The 19476-nt window shown below is 44.2% G+C and overlaps 1 protein-coding gene across 1 annotated transcript in view; it reads right to left on the bottom strand.

Annotated features, from left to right (window-relative positions):
* The window catches only part of sema6bb (sema domain, transmembrane domain (TM), and cytoplasmic domain, (semaphorin) 6Bb), a 137514-nt gene that overhangs the window by 43451 nt on the left and 74587 nt on the right, over positions 1 to 19476 (bottom strand). The window contains exons 6-10 of the mRNA XM_069679556.1: positions 10227 to 10325; positions 7531 to 7621; positions 6865 to 6984; positions 6172 to 6260; positions 5153 to 5370 (exon numbers count right to left, since the gene is read on the bottom strand). Of these exons, the coding sequence (XP_069535657.1) occupies positions 5153 to 5370; positions 6172 to 6260; positions 6865 to 6984; positions 7531 to 7621; positions 10227 to 10325 (617 nt within the window). The remainder of the gene's footprint in view (positions 1 to 5152; positions 5371 to 6171; positions 6261 to 6864; positions 6985 to 7530; positions 7622 to 10226; positions 10326 to 19476) is intronic.

Raw genomic sequence — 19476 nt, 5'->3', positions numbered from 1 at the left:
GCTGGGTGTTGTAGGAATGTAGAAGGGGCGAAACCACAAGTTGTTTGTACAACTTTCTCCACAGCTATAGCGCCAATTTCGAATGTTATTGCTTCTATCGATTACAGAGAACACCAGCTTTGACTGACAGTTGCTTTTGAATTTGAATTTTTCAAATTGCTCCTTTAACTAGCGCCCCGACATCCAGTCAGGCCCCAAAATGTATTTGGTTTGGTCAGTAGAACAAGGCTCCACTAGCATTTTAAAGGATTTAAAGGAAACGCATATCTACTTGATTCCCAAGAATAGGATAAGGTGATCAATATCACTCTTATATCTGCATGGTAAATATAAAGCTTGAGCCAGGAGACGGCCGAATGTAAAACAAATCTGCCAACCAAGATATCTGTTGCTCACTGAACAGAACAGAACTGAAAAATGTACAAATAATTAAATGGACAAACAAGTTGCGGTTCTGTGGAGGGATATCAGCGGGACTATTTCATGTCGGGGACCAGTGACATGCTGCAGTTTTGTTGTTGTGTTGTGTTAACCAGGGGAGACTCTTACTTAAAGTCTAGGTATTACTGCTCATCAATGATGATTATATTCTTTTACAACAGACCAAAGTACAGTTTGTACCAAACCTGGCACAGATATTTAAACTATGAACAGCACCATCTTTGTAAATAAATGTTTTATAATAAACCTTTTCAACTAAGGCCTCGACTCCTCACCACCTCCTTTAATATATTCTAACACAATCCTCTCGCCTGACCTCCTCTTTTATATTCAAGCAGCCTAATATTTCACGTTTCTTTGTCCTTTCCACTTCAGGTACCTGTGCCTCCTCTTTTCTCTGCCTAACAGTGATCAGGCTCGTCAGTAACAGGTCGGTGATGTCCTTGTGACATGGCTCTGCTGTCTTCCTTTCATAAACCCAGTCTCAAGCTCTAGTTGTACATCTTCCTGCTTACTCCCCTGCCTTCTCTCCTTGTGCAGGCCCGAGGGGACCTGTTCGAACATCTGTGCATCCTCCCCTGTGTCACGCGTCTCCTGGCACAGTAAACCTGTTCTCCTCCTGCTCCTTGTCCTCCTCATTTCCCCTCCTCTGCTGTGTTTCCCCAGAGGGACATCCTGCTGCCTGACCCTGTCACATCAGATTCTTTACAGCCGAAACCAAACATGGACTCCTGCTCTCGGGACGCACTAGATTTACTTGACTTTGCATGGGATGTTTTCGTTGCATTCCTGCGCGGCTCCATTAAGCCTAATGAGCCCACGTCAGACTCCTCCAGACGTTCTCAGCTGCCAAAACAATAACCAAGAAAAAACTAGTTTGTTTTCAATTCTTGTCCACTCAAACATGATGCTCTCCTTTCGACACAGACTCATTTATTTGAGTTGCTGGATGAAACAGGAAGTACTTTCCCCCTCCTCTTCTCCCCAACCGTCTCATTTTCTCGTTCTCTCTCTTGTGAGTTCGCCTCCTTGACCCCTCGAGCATCAGGAGTGTGAGCGCAGGAGGTGCTCAGTAGGAAATCCCAGCTCTTCTTTCATCCCTCTCGAGAGGACGGGCCTGCGGCTTCAGAGGTGGATGTATAAAGGAAATGACAACCGGGGGCAATTTTATACTCAAGAATGAGAGACTGAAAAATCCCGTAAATGCAGCTTCATAACAGCACCGGAGCCGGGCACAGGAAGGGATGAGTAACTTCTGTCTCCAGGAGGGCCCAGTAAAAAACCTTGACTTCTTCCCGTTTTTTCCCACACTCCAGCTCCAATGTATGCCGCACGGGGCCAAATGGCAGGAGAGAATAGCTATTCCTCCACTCGCAGGTCCCGCTTCACGCTGTTTTCACTGCACGCTGCCAGCCAAAGCAATTTGTCTGGCGAGCACTTAGCCAATGTGGCGCAGTGGGCCACACGGGGCCAGTGGGAGTTTTGCAGCTCACCTCACACATTCGCTGCTTCTCTTTGTGTTCATTTTCCTCCATCACACACGTCCTTATCCATCTATCAAAACCCTCCATTTCTTCCTCTCCCGGCTGGCGCTTATTTAAAAAAAGAAAAAAAAAGGACCCAGTGGCCGTTTACCCAGGCAGGGGTGTGTGTGTGTGTGTGTTCAGCTGGCTCCCCTCCGTGGCTTGCTGTAAATGCTGTTATCTGGGAACCATTGTGAGTGTGTTTATGCATGTGCGAGTGTGAGGCATCCATCTGTCCGTGCAGGCAGTGGCCCCTTCTCGCAGCGTAGCTCTTCCAAACACACAGATAAGATGCAGCTGATGAAACAGTTTTTGATCTCAGGGAGCGAGGGATGCACGTGTTGTCCATTATTGACTTCCTCGTCCTTGAGCTTCTCTTCTTCTTTATTCTCCTCTGCGTCTTCTCTGGGTCATTGTCTCCCTTTACTCTTTCTCTCCCGTCTCTCACCAGGACTTTTGGGGGGTCCTAAGCCTTCTTTTTTCCCCCTCCTCCATAAAACCAGAGATGGTATTACACTGGGACCACTCACAGGTGGTAGCTGCTGGTTGCGTTTATGTGAGGTACTGTATTGATTCCAGACCAGAGTCAAACAGGAGGCAGTTGCAGGTATTTGCTTCAACGTGTTTGCACTATAGCAGTCACAGTAAGTGCCTTCAGGGCCTTTCAGATATTGTAAGATGAGTGGGCCATCACAAAAAAAAATGACAGCCCGCTGAATACTTTCTTTTTTATGATTCGAGCCACTTAGACTGTAGAAATACCTTACTTTAGAGTCTGCAGAGCATGTTTGTGGTTGTGCAACTTGAAGGAGACAAAGATGATATTCCCACACACATGCACACGACAATGTGCCTTAGAAAGTCATTTTCTATCTCATTATGGTTGTGTTTTTCTCACTAATGTTGGCAAGAAATTGCCTTCAACACAGCACAGTAACCGTATCAGAAGCAGGAAAACGTCTTGCACCAGCGGAGAGGAGGTATCATCTCATCCTCACGGTGGTTTTCTAACATGTTTAAGGAAAATTAAAGCCTCAACATAAGAAATAAATTCATATTTTGTGCACCAAATGGATCTGTGTGTGAATCACGTACCGCCCTTCTGTTGTTCAATTTCTCTGCCTTCCTGTTTGAGTTGTCTTTGCCTCTGCAAATACCTCCACTCTCCAATAATCCCCCATTTCCCAAAAAGCATCCCTCCTCTCCTCTCACCTTTTTTCAATTTAATCGTGTCTTTCAACAAATCACCCTTTTGTCCTCGATGAAAGCATTCCATGTGTCTTAAATTACTCCATACCCTGCCGATCGTGACCTTTACACCTTCCTCACAGCCACTCTCATTCCTCTGGAGCTTTGCTCGGCCCCGCTGAAAGCCTTGCTCTTTCTGACATCATAGGAAAAAGTAACAAACTACGGTGGTCCCCTCGATTGTTGAGGCGAGTCATGTGAGTGCTGCTTCACACGGGGTGTCTATCTTAGTCTCCAAGGCTGTGTATGTTGTAAAAGTATGATTGAATCTCCTATTCTTTTCCAGAGAGGACATGGATTGAAATCCCTCCACTTCTGTCTTCATAGTCACACACGTCTGCACAAACACGCTGTGCAAACGACTAAAGCTTCCTGTTTGATGGCAAACAGGTTGAGTATAGATCTAGACTCGTGATTCCCAACCAGGGTCTGCACTTGCTGGAAGCTACGTTGTAATAAGCAGCAGCAGTAGTGGAAAAGGTGTAGGTTGGCATATGCCTCTGTGGGAGGACAGACACCATGTCTCCCTGTTCTGATAGCTAATTCAGAAGACAGAGGGAGAGACAGAGCTGCAAGCTACACAAAGTTCAAAAATTCAAACAGGTTTAGCTCTGTTCCACTTTTATGTCCTAAAAGTTGTAAAATTCCTTTTAAAGCAGATTTTTCCCCCCGAGGCGTAACGAATGTGTTTCAGGGTAAAAGGGCGTTCGGACACAAGGTTAAAGGAAACACTAGTGTGCTTGTTCAAAAGGCTGGATGATCTGAAGGTGAATGTACGGACGTAGAATTTTTTTTGGTATCATATGCTTCTAAACAACTTTCATAGTTTATTCAGATATCCAGACAGTGTTGCATGTGTGACGTCCACGGTTGGCTCCGGTTGTAACTCTTGATTTTCCTCGCTGACGGACGCTTTCCTTTAGACTGTTTGCTTCATCTGAGCGTCGAATTTGTTTCTTTTTCTTTGGACTTATTTTTGAAGTTGTATCTGTAGTCATCGATCTTTTCTTTGTTTGTTCAGCCATAGTAGATTACTGTTTACTCGCGACACTTACAGAGAGCGGAAAAGCAGCCGCTTAGCTCCGCCTACCCTCTCTGGCAGACCAACCACTGCTGGGTGATGGAAAACGCGTCACTAACTGGGCGTCGCTTGTGATTTTTTCCGTGAAAGTCGCCACAGACACTCAGTCCATAAATATACGATCTACTGCAAATGCAAAGGCTTTCATCAGTGGGCCATAGGCTCAATCACCATTGTGTTGCCTCATTCTGTGATAGATATTGACTTAACAGACATTTATTTACATGAAAATCCTCGAGATTATATCTTTAACCCCCCATAGTCCTTGCTCGCTCTTCTCTCCCCTCTTTCCTCATGAAAATGAGGGAGTAGGGGGAGATAGAGCGTACAACCCAGTCCGGTGGGGGGTGAGTGCTAGCCCCAGACAGGGCACTTCACCCTGACTCTGCCTTCCCCGTCTTCTTTCACACACACCTCTCTCGACAAACTCTTCTCTCTTTATTTTTCCCTTGGGTATTTAATTCAAATTCCCCTTAGACATCCATGGTTGAGAGTTCGTGCTAACTAGTTAGCCACTCAGCAGAGAGGTTTAAACTATTATATATGAGAAACGAATAAATGGTTGAAATATTTACCTTTAGATTGCTTAAAGATTGCTTAAAAGATTAAATATTTAGTTAAGTTGTTACAAACCTCAAAGTAATGAACAGTTGAACTGATAAAAGTAAACTGATTTGAAATATGGCTAAAAGCACTGGATTAATAGTTCCACTAATAAACTACAAGTTAAGTGGTTGGTCATATATGACTGTGTTGGTATGCTTCTTGAATACACCTGAGGCCCTACAGTTGACTACAGCTGAGGGTTACAGATATTTGTGTGTTAGTTTACAGGTATTCTGTAGGTTATGGTGTCTACCTGTTGGCCGGTGTGGAGAACACCCCCAGGATTATGTCCCTGCCGTGCATCCGGATGATGGGGCTGGTGGAGTGCAGCAGGTTGAAGTAGAAGTGTGAATCCCCGGGGACGGAGCAGTTCAGACGGGCCTTCAGGAACGACGTCCACTGCTTCTCCAGGACGCGCTGAGACCCGCCCTGATCGCGTTTGCACACCCGCGCCACACGTGACACCACCACCTGAGAGAAGCCAGGCACAGAGGCGCAAGATGTAGGCGTGAAAAAAATACATTTGCATCATTGCAACATGTTGACAGGCATGTCTGTATAAGCACAGCTCGCATATAAGTCCAATGGTAATCTGCGGAGTCGGATAATCTTTGCTATGCTTTGGGTTTCATCTTCAAACAGGCGAATTTAAAATCTCTTTTGAACTGCAGTGTGATCTCTGAAGAGTCTTTTGCATGCTGTTTGCAAAGTGGAAACCCTGTTTGACGGATCATTGTTTTATAATGTTGAATTTAACATCAATTATTCATGAAAATGTCTCAAAACGACTTCTTTGATCAATCTCATCCACACACCGGTGACACTGTTTAAGTATCCATTTACTTTTCCCTCTGTAAACATGTCAAGGCCAGAGACCTTGTGCAAGCACCTCTCCCTAAATATGAATTGCTAATCTACTAGAGAAGCTGGTTTCATAATGCTGATATGTTTCATGGGGCTGTATCCCCAGCTCTTGTAGAGCTTTTCTCAGGTTAACACAGACATGAGTTTCTCGCTCAGACTGTGATTTGTCGGATTAGATATGCAGACAAACAAATATGAGGTTGAAAGGTCAGTGAAGCTGAGGGAAAAGACTTGTATTGACATTCAAATAATAGCAGCAGAGAGATATTAGAGCTGCATTTGCTTTCATGGTGTTGCATTTTAACGACACGTTCACGTATTCCTCTGCGTCTTTTCAGAGACGCTCTGAATGGACCGGCAGCTCCACGCTGAAAGAAGGAGACGTTTTCATCAGAATGATGTGGATACCTTCTCCAGGTAATTGAACTCCATGGCTATCTCTCTGAAGAAGAAGTAGATGTGAGGTCCCCACTCCACGGCGCTGACAAAATACGGCTCTATATGGGGGGAGAGAGAGAGAGATGTGTGAGAGAAATATAGATGGATCACGAGGCAGCGTGTAGCAGACAGTGTCTCCATTCGCTCCCACGACACCGAGGTAACACGGGGGCAGTGAGAAACAGGCACAGGCCATGTTTAACTTCATTACATGCTGAAAGGGGATTTCACACCAAACAATAAGCGCATTATGACTCCCTGATGTTTCGGAGGGCTCGCTTTCACGGAATGCATTTCTGGCAATTACTCCCAAGACCGACTAAAACCAATGCGTCTAATATGTGCTTTTTTTTTGTTGTTGTGCTATCGTCATCTTTAGGAGCAGGAAGTTTGACAGCTCCATGTCTGCTGAAGTGAACACGGAGCTGTCAGACTGCTGACTCAGCGCTCTGCCGCTGACACACATATCGATCCTGCATGCTGCTAAGTGATGTGGACACACACTCAAAACATCAGACCAAAACATCAACAGCGGACACGATGCTTACGAGAAGACGCACTCGAGCAAATTGTGCATCACGGAACGTAAACAAACACATTAACAAGCATTAAGAAGCACACACACACACTTTTGCACACACACTTTTGCACACATGTCTGTACCTCTGAACCACTTGGAGTCGTGCTTGACGGTGCGCAGAGCGGGACTGTCCCCAAGGCTCCGGTAGATCACCGCATCGATGGCCAGGAAGTCTGTCACTGTGGCTGTAAACAGATTCCCCTCTGAAACACACATGCGCACACACACACACACACACACACACACACACACACACACAAATAGAGAGAGAAACACTTCTGAATTAGACAGTCTGCCAAAGCAACAGCCAAAGTAAAACAAAAAAAGATGGAGTGAGCTCTTTTATTGTGAAAATCCAGCATTATAAACATGGCTGACCAGTTTACAGTGTGATTGCAGCAACTTAATTGCATCTTTGCACCGCTCCCACGCAAGCAAACACATCTTTACTTCTTGCTAATATCAGACAATGAGATGATTGCTGAACAGTAATGGCTCCCTACAGTTTCAGCCACAGAACACTGTTGATCTGATTACAGTGAAGTGCTTAAAAACCGAGGAGAAGAATGAAACGTATGAATCACAATGGCTTGTTTTTCTTGCGCTGGTAGTATTTAGTGTATTGGTAAAAAACAAAAAAAGATATTATTAAAAAATATTAATCACTGACACTAAAACTTCTTTTGAGACAGCACAAAGTATCAGAGTGCAGCTGAGGGAGTAAAGATTACAACACAAAGGTGTCTTACCTGCAAACAGAGCTACGTTGGCGTGTTTCGGATCGTATGGGCATCTCGCCATCCCGCTGACCGGGTCTGCTATCATCTCCAGAGTGTCTCCCTGTTACACACCAGAGAGAGATGAGATAAGTTAGAAAAACTTTTATTGTCAAAGTTGTACATTCATACATCAGCTGAGAGGGAGTGATGTACTGAATATCATCACGGCTGTGATTGGGTCGTAGGCACAAGGCCGTGGGTAGATAATCACAGCCGTGATGATACTCAGTATGACATCACAACATCGAGTGTGATATTGCTTTTATACAACAGTTACAAACAGCAAATAGTATTTCACAGTAATAATCAGCAACAGATTACTTTTTGCTCCACCAACTCAACTAGTTTCAAAACTTAACTGAAGCTGGACTTTTGTTGCCAAGCAACCCAAACATTCTCCTGCACTCTGTGTCGACAGGTTACTACAGTTCAGCTGTTTTTATCATGTAGATTCATCTGTTTTAATTTATCATCAACCAGTGAAATAAGAGTCTGCTGTGTGATTCATGATCAATGTAGACATACACGTCCTGCTGTAATGTTAATTAACATTATTCAGAACACCTGGCTGAGGCGGAGTGATACACAGCGTGAAAAGTCCCAGTGATGTTGTACTCCATTACTGTGTCCCAATTCAGGGGCTGCATCCTTCGAAGGGCATGTTTGAAGGTCAGCTGCGTCACAGCGGCACATTGAAGGCTGTCCCATTTCAAAGGCTCCTTCAGATGCAGCCGACAAATGCACTCTCCTTTTGCCTAGCCACGAAGGATCCATCAGGTGCATCCTTCGCGGCCCAACATATCCCGAGATTTATTTCTCAAGCAGCCGAGGAATACACTTTTAAATGTAAAAGTTTTTGGTTTCAACCAAATTAAACATCCCTTTTAAAATTATCTTTAAAAGTTAGGTGATGTAGTTATGCTAGCTAGTTAGCCTGGTAGCTACCTGTTGCTAGGTGACAAGAGTGGCGTTTGGGTAAGGGGCGGGAACAGCTGGTGACGCAAACAGGAAATCCTCCGTAGACCAGACCGTCTCATTTCCGTTCGGCTTTAACGGTCTATTCAGGCTATGAGTGGCGCATCCTCCGTAGAGGCTGGTATGTTGATGGACTCCTGATGGACTCGTGATCGTCACGGCTGTCTGTAAGGGTCTGTTGATTTGGGCCTTTGATTGAGCAGTCTAATTACCAGACCATGCAGAGATACCACATCAAAGGAGGCTCTCCACTACCGCATGATACCAGAGTATTATTTATGTGGATGCCAAGGGACTCTAGCTCCAGCACTCCACCTGTGCTATGGTTTGACGCACAAACACACAGATGCACACATCAACCAGCAAACTCCAAAAACAATGTAAATGAATCTACAGCAGCATCATGAAAACAAGCAACAAGAGTATTGCAATTAGGGAGTGTTACCGTAAGTGCAAACTAATGATTCATTGGGGGCAATTAGACCCAGCAGCAACAACAAGGGAGCCAGTCTCATGCATAAATAAAACAAACACACACACACATTAGGGGTCCATACACCCTCATAGAGTCACTCACAAGTTTCCATTTTTCAGTCACAGTTTTAAATGTATTTAATTAAATCTCTTTTCTGCGTCTCTTTCTCTGTAACGCGCACAAACAGCTTCAACGGTGTCGTCTCGTTTTCATCCACAGCTGAAATAATTCATAGGTGTCATTTTATTAAAACCCAGCTATAAATAAAACAGCAGCTAGCATCGCTAACTAGTCCCCAGAGAAACAGACGGCCTATCAGGCAGAGACAGGTGTGTTACACACTGTTGTAGAGTGTCATTAGCGGCTGACAGATAATAGGCCAGGTACGTCTCTGTGTTCCACTGTTGCTCTACGTTTGAAATGTGATAGACTGAAAATAACACTTATCTGAAAAAGCCTTTGATAGCGAAAGGAGTTTTTTTTTCTTCTCCCTCTCACTCTCTCAAACTGAACTGCCTTCATCCCTTATTTAATATTCCTGCAGAATGATGTGAAATCAGCCAAGCTGCAGATTAATATTTATGCGAAGTTTCTCCTCCACAAGTTTGAAATCGTTACTGTAATTGAGCGAGACAGGGATTGGTTGGGAAGTGGAGCACATTCAGCTGCGCGAGCGGCTTGGAAACGAACCTTCAAACTCTGACAAATATATTTTGGAGAGAGTGGAGGGAAATATAACTCTGTGCCTAATTGCGTGAGTCAGGTCAGTCAACACTTACACTTGTAGCTTGAACCCTGGCGTCTCTTTAATTCTGCCTCCGACTTGGGAATTGCTTTGCTTTTTGTTTTTTTTACAAGAAATCAAACCAGGCAAACATGTCGCGTCTGCAGCCCTTACTCCCTGAATATCCTCCTCTTCCTCTTCTTCTTTGTGTTCTTCTTGATTATCCGTCTCTGACTCTCATTGATAACGAGCTGCGCAAACCACAGAGTTTACCCACCGAGAAATAACAACTGTTGTATCTCGGAGGAGCGAGGCTCTGGAACCGCCAGACAACCAGGATAAATAAGTCCTGGGGAGGAAGTCAACACCGCCTGGAGTGCTGAACATCAACTCTAATCAAGCTGTACATTTTCACAATAAAAGCCCGACTAATGTAAGGCATGTGTTAAGAAAAATAGATAAGGCATTCATGATTTACAGCTTTGTACTTACAGTATAGTTGGCACACAGCGGGTTAAACGCGTTGGTCCCGCACACGAACAGGCCGCCTTGTCTGCTGAGCAGCACCTTCATGAAATTACGACACTCATCCTGCAGAAAAGAGAGAGATAAAGACATGATGGAGCTTAATATGCAGGAGGGGTGAAACCGAAGAGAAGAAAGGCTAAATGATGGAGCGAATAGGGGAAAAACTTGCTCTATTTTTCAGAGACTGATTATCCAAACCGCACTGTGAAATGAAGCTTATTCAGTTGCCTGATGTGTTGAATTATCACACCATTAACGCTGTCAATCACATCGATACAGTCTGAACGTAGCCTGCAGAGACTTTTAAGTGTCTACCCTCTTCACACACACAAACACACACACACACACAGCTGCATGACTGACAGACGGTAATCCAAACCAGCTCCGGGATTTTTAAAACAAGCAGCAGATTCAAGGCTAATTTCTGCACTGCGAGGCGTCAAACTGCATAAAAACTGTGCTTAATGACCAAATAAGACCGAGTCACACTTTCATTCTTGCGCGCACATTCTTTGAAATGAGAAGTCGTGTAACCACCGCAAGACTTAATAGCTGCTTTCGCCCCACAGTGCCAAAATGTAATAAATGTTGTTGTAGGGAAACTGAGAAAAATGACTTCCAAGTTAATCTCCAGGCTCCACAAAAGTATAGTGTGTCAGTGTGTTTATAGTAGGAGTGATTAAACACATGTAACCTCAGATGAATGCTTTACACTGCTGGGAAGATCACACAATGCTGCAGCTACAGCACTGGTTTCATTATTACAAACCCTTTATTACTTTGAGCCTCCTGTTTCACTGTACATCCATAAGTCTTAGCTTTTCTAACTGTGGCTTTATTATTTTTACCTTCTTATTCTAGATTCATATTGGGACCCCTTGCTGCGTCCTGATCCTCAGAAGCAGACCTAATGTCTCAAGTTCTTTACGACCATAGACTGTATATAAGATGTGGGCATGGCCTTTAGTTTGAAAGAACCTTAAACCGGCATTCTTTCTAATGGCCAGCAGGGGGCGACTCAAAGGCTTGCAAAAAGACAGATTGTATGGAACCAGATGAAATAAGGAAAACCTCTCAGTAAACATGTTCCTGATGAGTTTAAGGGGTGAACCACTAGTTTCAAATCAAATGACAGCTTTGGTCGTTTGGACGGGTCATTTAAACTCTGGTTCTGGAAAAGACGGGACTCCAAATGAACCGCAGTTTCAGGTGAGAACATAACCGGACTTAAAGTGGGACCTAATATAGGAAGCAAACCAAAACACTGCGCATTGCGGGTTGTTAAAGGACGGTGACACTGGCAGAGACAGCCAGGCAGCAAGATGGGTAGAGGGATCAAACAACTACGCAAATGCACAAGACTACGGAGGCATTCAAACTGCTCAGTGAAAAACTAAAGGAGAAGAGAACTGATCGATCTGGGTTTACAGTGAAAAATCTCCGACAGCTATACAATAAAGTCTGAGTTTTCCCATGTGGAAATTCAGACCAATCAGAGAGCAGTTTCCTTGTGCATCAAACTTTCTGTCTGTTGCTAAAAGCTTCTGTGTGAACACAAACCAAACTCGAGGCAACATTGAAACAATTTTGTCTCTGATTTGGATCAAACAAACAGGTGTGAAAGCACGCTGAACATCAACTATAAGCAGGCTATGCTTCAGGGCGTGGCTACCTGTGATTGACAGATCACAACCAAGGGGGCCTATAAACCAGGTTAAAGGAGTAGCACTAATACATCCCATCCTCCAAATATGGTAACTTCTTGCTCCTATATACCAGAATGCAACGCCAAAGAGTCGTCCTCAAGGCTTCAAAAGGGGTTCACAGACCAACGCTTCATGGTGGTTACACCCACCTCACATCCAAATCTAGCCAATGATAAACAAACAACCTATAAATACACAAACGTACCAGCATGTTAAACCTAAATTTCACTCATAGCCTTTGACTTTAAAAGCCAGAGAGTACTGACAGCAGTTTGTCTTCACAGGGTCGAGTCCGCCACCTGTGTGTGTGTGAGGATTGAGTGATGATGTACAGTAGATCACTGGTGAGCAGCCGCCAGCAACCCCCTCCCCAATTACTTTTGTCCCAGCCAGGATGGCACCAGCCATGGCAAACACACACACACACACACACACACACACACACACACACACACACACACCAGATGGGGTCTACTTCAAGACCACCACCCGCACTGATGTCATCGGAAAGAGAAGTAGAGCGGGAGCAGAAGCAATGGTGGTGATAGCAGGTTTGTCAAATGACAGCGTGTGTGTGTGCGTGTGTGTGTGTGTGTGTGTGTGTCAGAGATCAGAGGGAACGCGGTGATATGAGAGGCGAGTGAGTGTTATTCCAGATGCTCCACCCTACACCCTCCCACCCCTCCACCTTCCCACTTCACTCCCAGCAGGGTTCTCGCTTTTCAACTGCAAAAAAACAGGAAAGGAGGAAGTGTTTTCCTGTGTGAGTGTGACAAGAGTGTGTGTGTGCGTGTGTGTCGGGGTGCAGGGGGCGTGTCAAGTGTGAGGTGTAGATTTCTAATGGCGCAGCGCGGTGTGTGACAAATAGAGGGAACACAAATGTGTGACTTTGCGAGTGATTCCCCCACATACAGCATGTGTTCATGTTTGCCTGGCGCATATATCTGTGTGTGCATCTGTGTGTCGCGGCACAGATGCACGCTCGTGTGCGAGAATCATTTGCATGCTGTTTGTCGGAGGGGTTGCAGTCTGTCAGCTTGGTCAGAGCTGTAATCACAAAGCCTGATGAAGCACCCTTAATAACAGCCCGGCCCCGCTGCCAGCGTCTCAGAGAGGGGAGGACACACTGTGAGCAGCGCACAAACGTACTCATTTGGCAGAGCTTGTACACATGAAATGAAACATTTCATGAAAACAAGGGCTGGATGCTGCGTAACGTTACAACTATTAAGTATTGATTTCCGTTTGGACTTAACGTACATCATGAAAATCCTTCCCCTGCTGCGAACATGCTTCTCATTAACCTATATTCTTCTTCTCTGCAAAGCAATTTGGCACTTCCGGTTGTCTTTATTTAAAGCCCGATTCAGCCAGCAGGATTACGGTTTTACTATCATTTCCACATTTGAAAAAATAAACCAATTACAAAGGATCAAGAATGAAATCACTGAATTGATTTTTAAGGGAAATCAAAATGCTGTACGTCTTGATGCCGCCTTTTTCCTCCCCTACGCCCCCTCCTCTCGCTCTGCTCCCTCGCTCTCTGGGCAGCATCCAGACAAAACGCCACCTGTGCTGGCTGGCAAGCCTTCACGAAACCCAGACGACTGCAGCCCTCCTCCTCCTCCTCCTCCCTTCTTCCTCCTCCTCCTGCTCCTCTCACTGACAGTGTTAGAGCTGCCTGGGCTCTGAAAAATTAATCTGCAGCACAGATGAGTTACACAGGAGCATGCGTCTGAGTGCAAACACGGACGTAGTTGTGAATGGAGGGATGATTTAAAGAAGCGTGGACAGATAGCTCGAGCTGGCGCGTGAATGTGTGTTAGCAAATTTGCATTAATGTAAACTAGACGCTGTGCAGGCGGCCGGGTTTTAATCAGTCTCTTAATGCTGATGTTAGCCAAGCTAGTTCGTCTCTGCAGATGTTGACAGAGCAAGTGCATACATCACCGCTTGGATGCTCTGACATTTTCCAAAGACACACACAACTGATCCAAAAGCATATAAATTTCAAGTGATCACACACACGCAGTCAGACGTTCTTCTGTTGCTACAACACATCTGCTCAAAACAACCTGCAGCAGTCAGACGCCGTTAAGACGACGAGGAGGCTCCACCCTCTGCATCTGCTTTCCATCTATTGTCAAGATCTCAACCTTTAGTCTGAGATGATAAACAACCTTTTTCATCTGGCCTAAAGCGGGGCTTAATGTCTGTTTTAACGATGACTTTTTAAGCCAAAAACCTACACAAACACGGGTTTTACCTGCGGCTACAATTAGCGATCCAATGCTAGGCCGAACCAAAATACAAACCAGGTTCGTGAGTCGTAAAAATCGTCTGCTCATTTCTCTGCTTAAGGAGCCGACACAGCCTTTTTTATTCTCTCATAAAACACAAAAGTTATCACGATGACCTGCTTTAGTAATGATCGCACAATAGGAGCCATCTAAGGTAGTACATCAGGGGCTCGTATTTAGCAAGCTGCTCCTCTAAATCTCCAAAGTTTCCATTACATGCCTGGCTGGTCCCCTGATGTTCGCGACCAGGGAGAAGAGAGCGCTGCACTGCCAAGAGCCGCCATTGAGCCAGAACTCTCCCACACACACACACACACACATATATATACTGTATACACAATACACACTTACACACTCAAAGGTTTGGCGAGCCCTCCTCTCCACTCATTAACAGCAGGCTTGTCATTCCCAGAAAAACCCCTGACGCACAATTTTGACTAAAAACAGCGACTCTCCATGACAGCAAGAGTGTGTGTGTGCGTGTGTGTGTGTGCATGTGGGCGGAGGATAAATTAACAGCGGTACCAAATTAGCAGCAATGTGCAGTTCTGAGTGCTGCGGTCTTACTCAGCATGTTATAGCTAATCCGCGTCCCTCTGCAACACTTCCTGCCAGTTCGATGGTAATTTTGACTGAGCAAACCACAGGCCACAAACAAACATCAGACACCAGAGGGAGGGAAGGAGCGATAATAGAGATAAGACACAACAATAAAGTGAAAGAGAGAGTGAGATATACGAGAGAGCGAATAGAAACACAGAAAACAGGAGTTGTTCCGTCAGGCCGGTCAGCCATGTGGCAGCCTCAGTGGTGGAGACGACCTGCAGCAAGACCTATGGATCGAGGGGTCAGCTGATCTCCACTCCCGGGTGGAAACAGACACACACACATCCACACACACAAACACACTGCTAGTCAATCCCAAACCACAACACTTAACCTGAATCACCCTTGAATAGCTCTCTGACTGACAACCTGCAGAGAAAAGGTACGGCAAATGTCACCTGATGATTAATAGATGTGATACAGCCTGTACGACAATTGTGTTCAGCAATATAAGGAGAACAAAAGGCTCTGCACATGTATGTCCAAAGCATTTTGGTTTATAATCATCATTTTTTAATCATTATTTCAGTTAAAATGTTATGATGAATTTCAATGTGATTTTTTTTTCATGCGATCACACGTGGAAAATGCCGAAGCTAGGGCTGCATGATTATGGCCAAACAGATAACGGTTATTTTGATCAATATTGAGATCATGATTATTAATCACGATTATTTATTAAAGCTCCTGTGAGGAGTTTTTCGCTGGTTATGAAATAGACTGAAATTAATTCTGATGACTCTATATGAGCTACAAAAGCAAACCAGACCATCAGGGACATGATTGATTCTTTCTATAGAGTTATTTTTAATGCCTGAAGCTGCTGGCGGGGGGGGGGTGGGGGGGGGGTGGGGGGTGGGGGGGGCGGTGTCAGATGAAACGATTCACTGCACGCTGCCTTTGTTTACATTTTCCAGGGCAAAAAATTTAAAGTGACTGTTAAAGAAAGCAGGATCAGATTTTTGTTTTAAAAACCACCACTTAAAGCATGAACAGGACAAAATCAGCAAAGACATAAGAGGTACGGCTTTGTCCACAGGGGGCGCCAAAATCAACACAAACCAAAAGTTCATCACAGGAGCTTTGATTTTAAGGACTTTTTATTTTTATTTTTACGTACTTTCATAATTAAATGAATAGAGCAAAGCTTTTAGTTACATTCTGGGCTATTTTCCGGTACAAATATTGCACCAAGACTTCATACCTTCGTACACTCATCATGCTGCACTTTGTCTTGTTTTTCCAGGTGGTTGAACAAGTTATTGCGTTGCTTTGCGGCGAAGACCAAGGTTTCATGCACTTTTTGCATATTATTTGTTCTTGCTTAACATCCCTTGCCCCAAACATGAAATACCTCCAAACAACCAATGATGAGCCGTTTTGGGGGACCGGTGTTTCAGTTTAATGAGTGACTTGCTCTCATCAAGTAGCCTACATGACAGGTTTGCACAAATAACACTTTAAAGACGTAACAGATCAGTATATTTAGAGTTCCTAATGAAAAACGTGTTGAAAAATGAAGCCAATGCTGAAGTGCAAAAAACTGCAGTTCCTCTAGTGGCCACTTGAGGCTGGCTCCAGAAAACAAGAAATAACATTACAGCAGATGGGAAAATGCCAATTTTTACAGCTGAAATAAACGTGTTTACAGCCTGGTACAAAAAAACGGTTTTGTTATAAATAATTGATTTTATTTTTCAAGTTAACTGTACTGTGGGGTAAATTTCTTTTATAACAGACCCGTTTTAATCATATTAAGCTTTAAATCATATGGGCCAGTAAATAGGAGTCAGGAGTTGTTGGCTTTTCCCCGGGTGAGATTACAGCGGACTGCAGTGATGAGAAGATCGGTTATTTTAAGTTTCCTTGTATGTGTTGTTCACCCACTGCTATCTCACCGGGCAACGAACGGCAAGTCCACTACTTCTTCAGTCTGAACACCTGCTGTCAGTCACCGTCACAAACAGAATCTCCTCCAGGGAAAGGTTAGACTAGCTCATTCACAAGCTAATGCAGTGGTTCTCAAACTCTTTCTGTCAAGCCCCCCTTTGGAGAAAGAAAAATTTCCAGGCGAAGCAAAGCAAAGTGATCAAATTAAAGTAGATTGTGAATTAAAACTTAATACAGTGAAGAAAAGAGTACAATTAGAGTGTGGAAGTCTACATGTGATGTGCTTCTCACAGAAATCATTGACATATGCGAGGGCAACGCGTTTGTGTACTGTGCCACCCGAAAATGAGTCCGGGTTGTCCGACGTCAAAACATAGTTCCGCCTGCTACATATTCCAAACGAAAAAAACACAGGAGCGGTGGCGGGGGCGGGGGCGCGCCCCACAGTTTGAGAATCACTCGAGAATCAGTTTGAGAATCACTGAGCTAATGGATCAGCCACAGACACAGACTGTTTAGTTTTGATAACTTGGCGTTTGACTGGCGTCAATCAATCGTGTTTCTGCAGCGCAACCCTTTCATCCAAATTTGGTCACTTCAAGCACCAGTTAACCAAGTGGCCAAATATTGGCTTCATTTACACAGTTGAGAAACCAATGGGTGGCTACGTCCATGTTTTCGACAGCTGCTGTAACAGACAACCACAGGCGCATTTGGCTGAGTTTTCTGCGGGCGGAGCACGCCTTTTAAATGTGAATATTGCCGTCAATCAAATATTTAATCGCAAGGAACCCACATTTGATTTATTGTGCAGCCCTATTCGAAGCTGTAGCTCCAATGGTTAGAATAAACACTGTACATACGAATCGCAGCACACCACACAGAATGGGACAAAATACATACAGAGCCAAATAAGCGTTATTAAAGGGAAAGAAATACCCAGCTGTTGTAATACTGAAGATATAATAAAGGATTACCATGAATAGGCGGCGATCTATAGGAGTAAAACTGTAGCAAAGACTACAATGTACAGTAGATGAAAGGCAGAGATAGAAGATACTTCATACAAACTGGTATGTAGGGTTAGTGAGATTAAAAAAGGACCCCTACCACAAGGAATGAAAGTGAGTGCACATGTGGTATCTCGAATTGATTCATTTAGGAGCCAAGAAATGTCTCTGAAACTGAATCTTCTGCCTGTCCAACCCTGAAAAGGCATTTGCTTTGGACGATTGAAAACCCAGAGCCCCTCTGAGAGCACGATCAACGCAATATTGATCAAACAATCTTGCTAAGTGCTGCTTATAACGATGCCCAACCGCTCTTTAAAAGCGCTCTATATGGAATTGCCTTTGTTTGCATGTTCATGCCACGCTGCCATGGGCTGATGTGTTGGCACGGAGCCACCTCTGGGGAACCTCTCAGCCTCTTATCTCCTGCTGCCTTTTGTTTTCGTAAGGGGAGAAAGGGAGGAAGGGGGAGAGGATGACAGAGAGAGATGAAAAGGGTAAATACAGAGAGAGATAAAGAGCGAGGGGAGCGGAGGGGAAAGCAAAGGACAAAGGGAAATATGACAGGGATATGCAGGGTGAGTGACAGCGAGGCCAACTGTTGCGCTCATCAACAATCGTTTGGTCAACATACAGGAGGAAAAAAAAGGCGAAAGAATTAGGATATTGAATTTTCTGCGTAATTGGGGAGAATACTATGTCCTTTGTGATCAACCAGGCAGAAACATTTAATTACAAAACCAATTACGAGGTGGTGGATGTGTCACATCTGACACAACCGCCCCCCAAGCAGAACAGGACATTTCCAGGAGGTGAAGTGGAGGAGAAAGAGGAGGAGGGAGGAGGATGCAGGAAAAGGACTGTATGACAGATGTTCTCGCTGATATTTCCCCTTTAATTTCCTCATGTATGTGTAGGAGAGAAGCAAAGCAGATTAAAAACACTTGAAAATGATGAATATGTATGAACATACAGTGTCGAACATGTACATGAGGGTTGGTAATCCCGCCTACATTACATCTATGAAAGAATCTCCATGTGTGTGTGTGCGTGTAATATTCATTCAGCTCGACCTCCAACAGGACGATAAAAAAACAGAAACAGGAAGGTAAGAAAAACAACACCCCAGCTATCTCATGCATTTCAAAACAAAAGCCCTGCGGTAACACTGCAGCTACACGCTGCCACTGCCATATTGATACTGTTATATAAAATGTATATTTTTGGTTATCGCAACATCAAAATACATCTCAAATGATGCGTTTTAAGGTATTAGAGGCTAAATTACAGTTGAGTTTAATCTGAAATTTACAAAGGGAACTCCCAGATATTACAGTGCAATGAAATACAGAAAACCCTGAGTTTTGACTGGCAGGTTCACATCGTATATGTGGTCCCTAATCGTAGTTCTAAAGGTGTTATAAGTCAGTATAATGAACAGGAAATTGTTCCGCCTTCACATTACAATCAATTCAAAAGACTCACCTATAGCTTCCTGTACTTGTTTAAAGGTATCATTATATTTAAAGGGGGGGGTATTATGCTAATGCCAAGCTTCATATTTCACTCTGTGATACCTGTGGATTAGCTTAGCATAATTTACAGTCAAAACTCGTCATTTTTCTCACACTGGTGCTCTGCGCAGGCCCTCATACAGCCTCTGCCTGAAACGACTCAGTCAGCCCTGTCCCTTTAAGAAATC

This window comes from Semicossyphus pulcher, unplaced genomic scaffold, assembly GCF_022749685.1.
Source record: "Semicossyphus pulcher isolate SPU_LCO1_2020_fin unplaced genomic scaffold, fSemPul1.0.p SCAF_4, whole genome shotgun sequence".
Taxonomy (NCBI): Eukaryota; Metazoa; Chordata; class Actinopteri; order Labriformes; family Labridae; genus Semicossyphus; species Semicossyphus pulcher.
The sequence above is the reverse complement of the archived record's forward strand: the minus strand, read 5'-3'. Positions and strand labels throughout refer to the sequence as shown.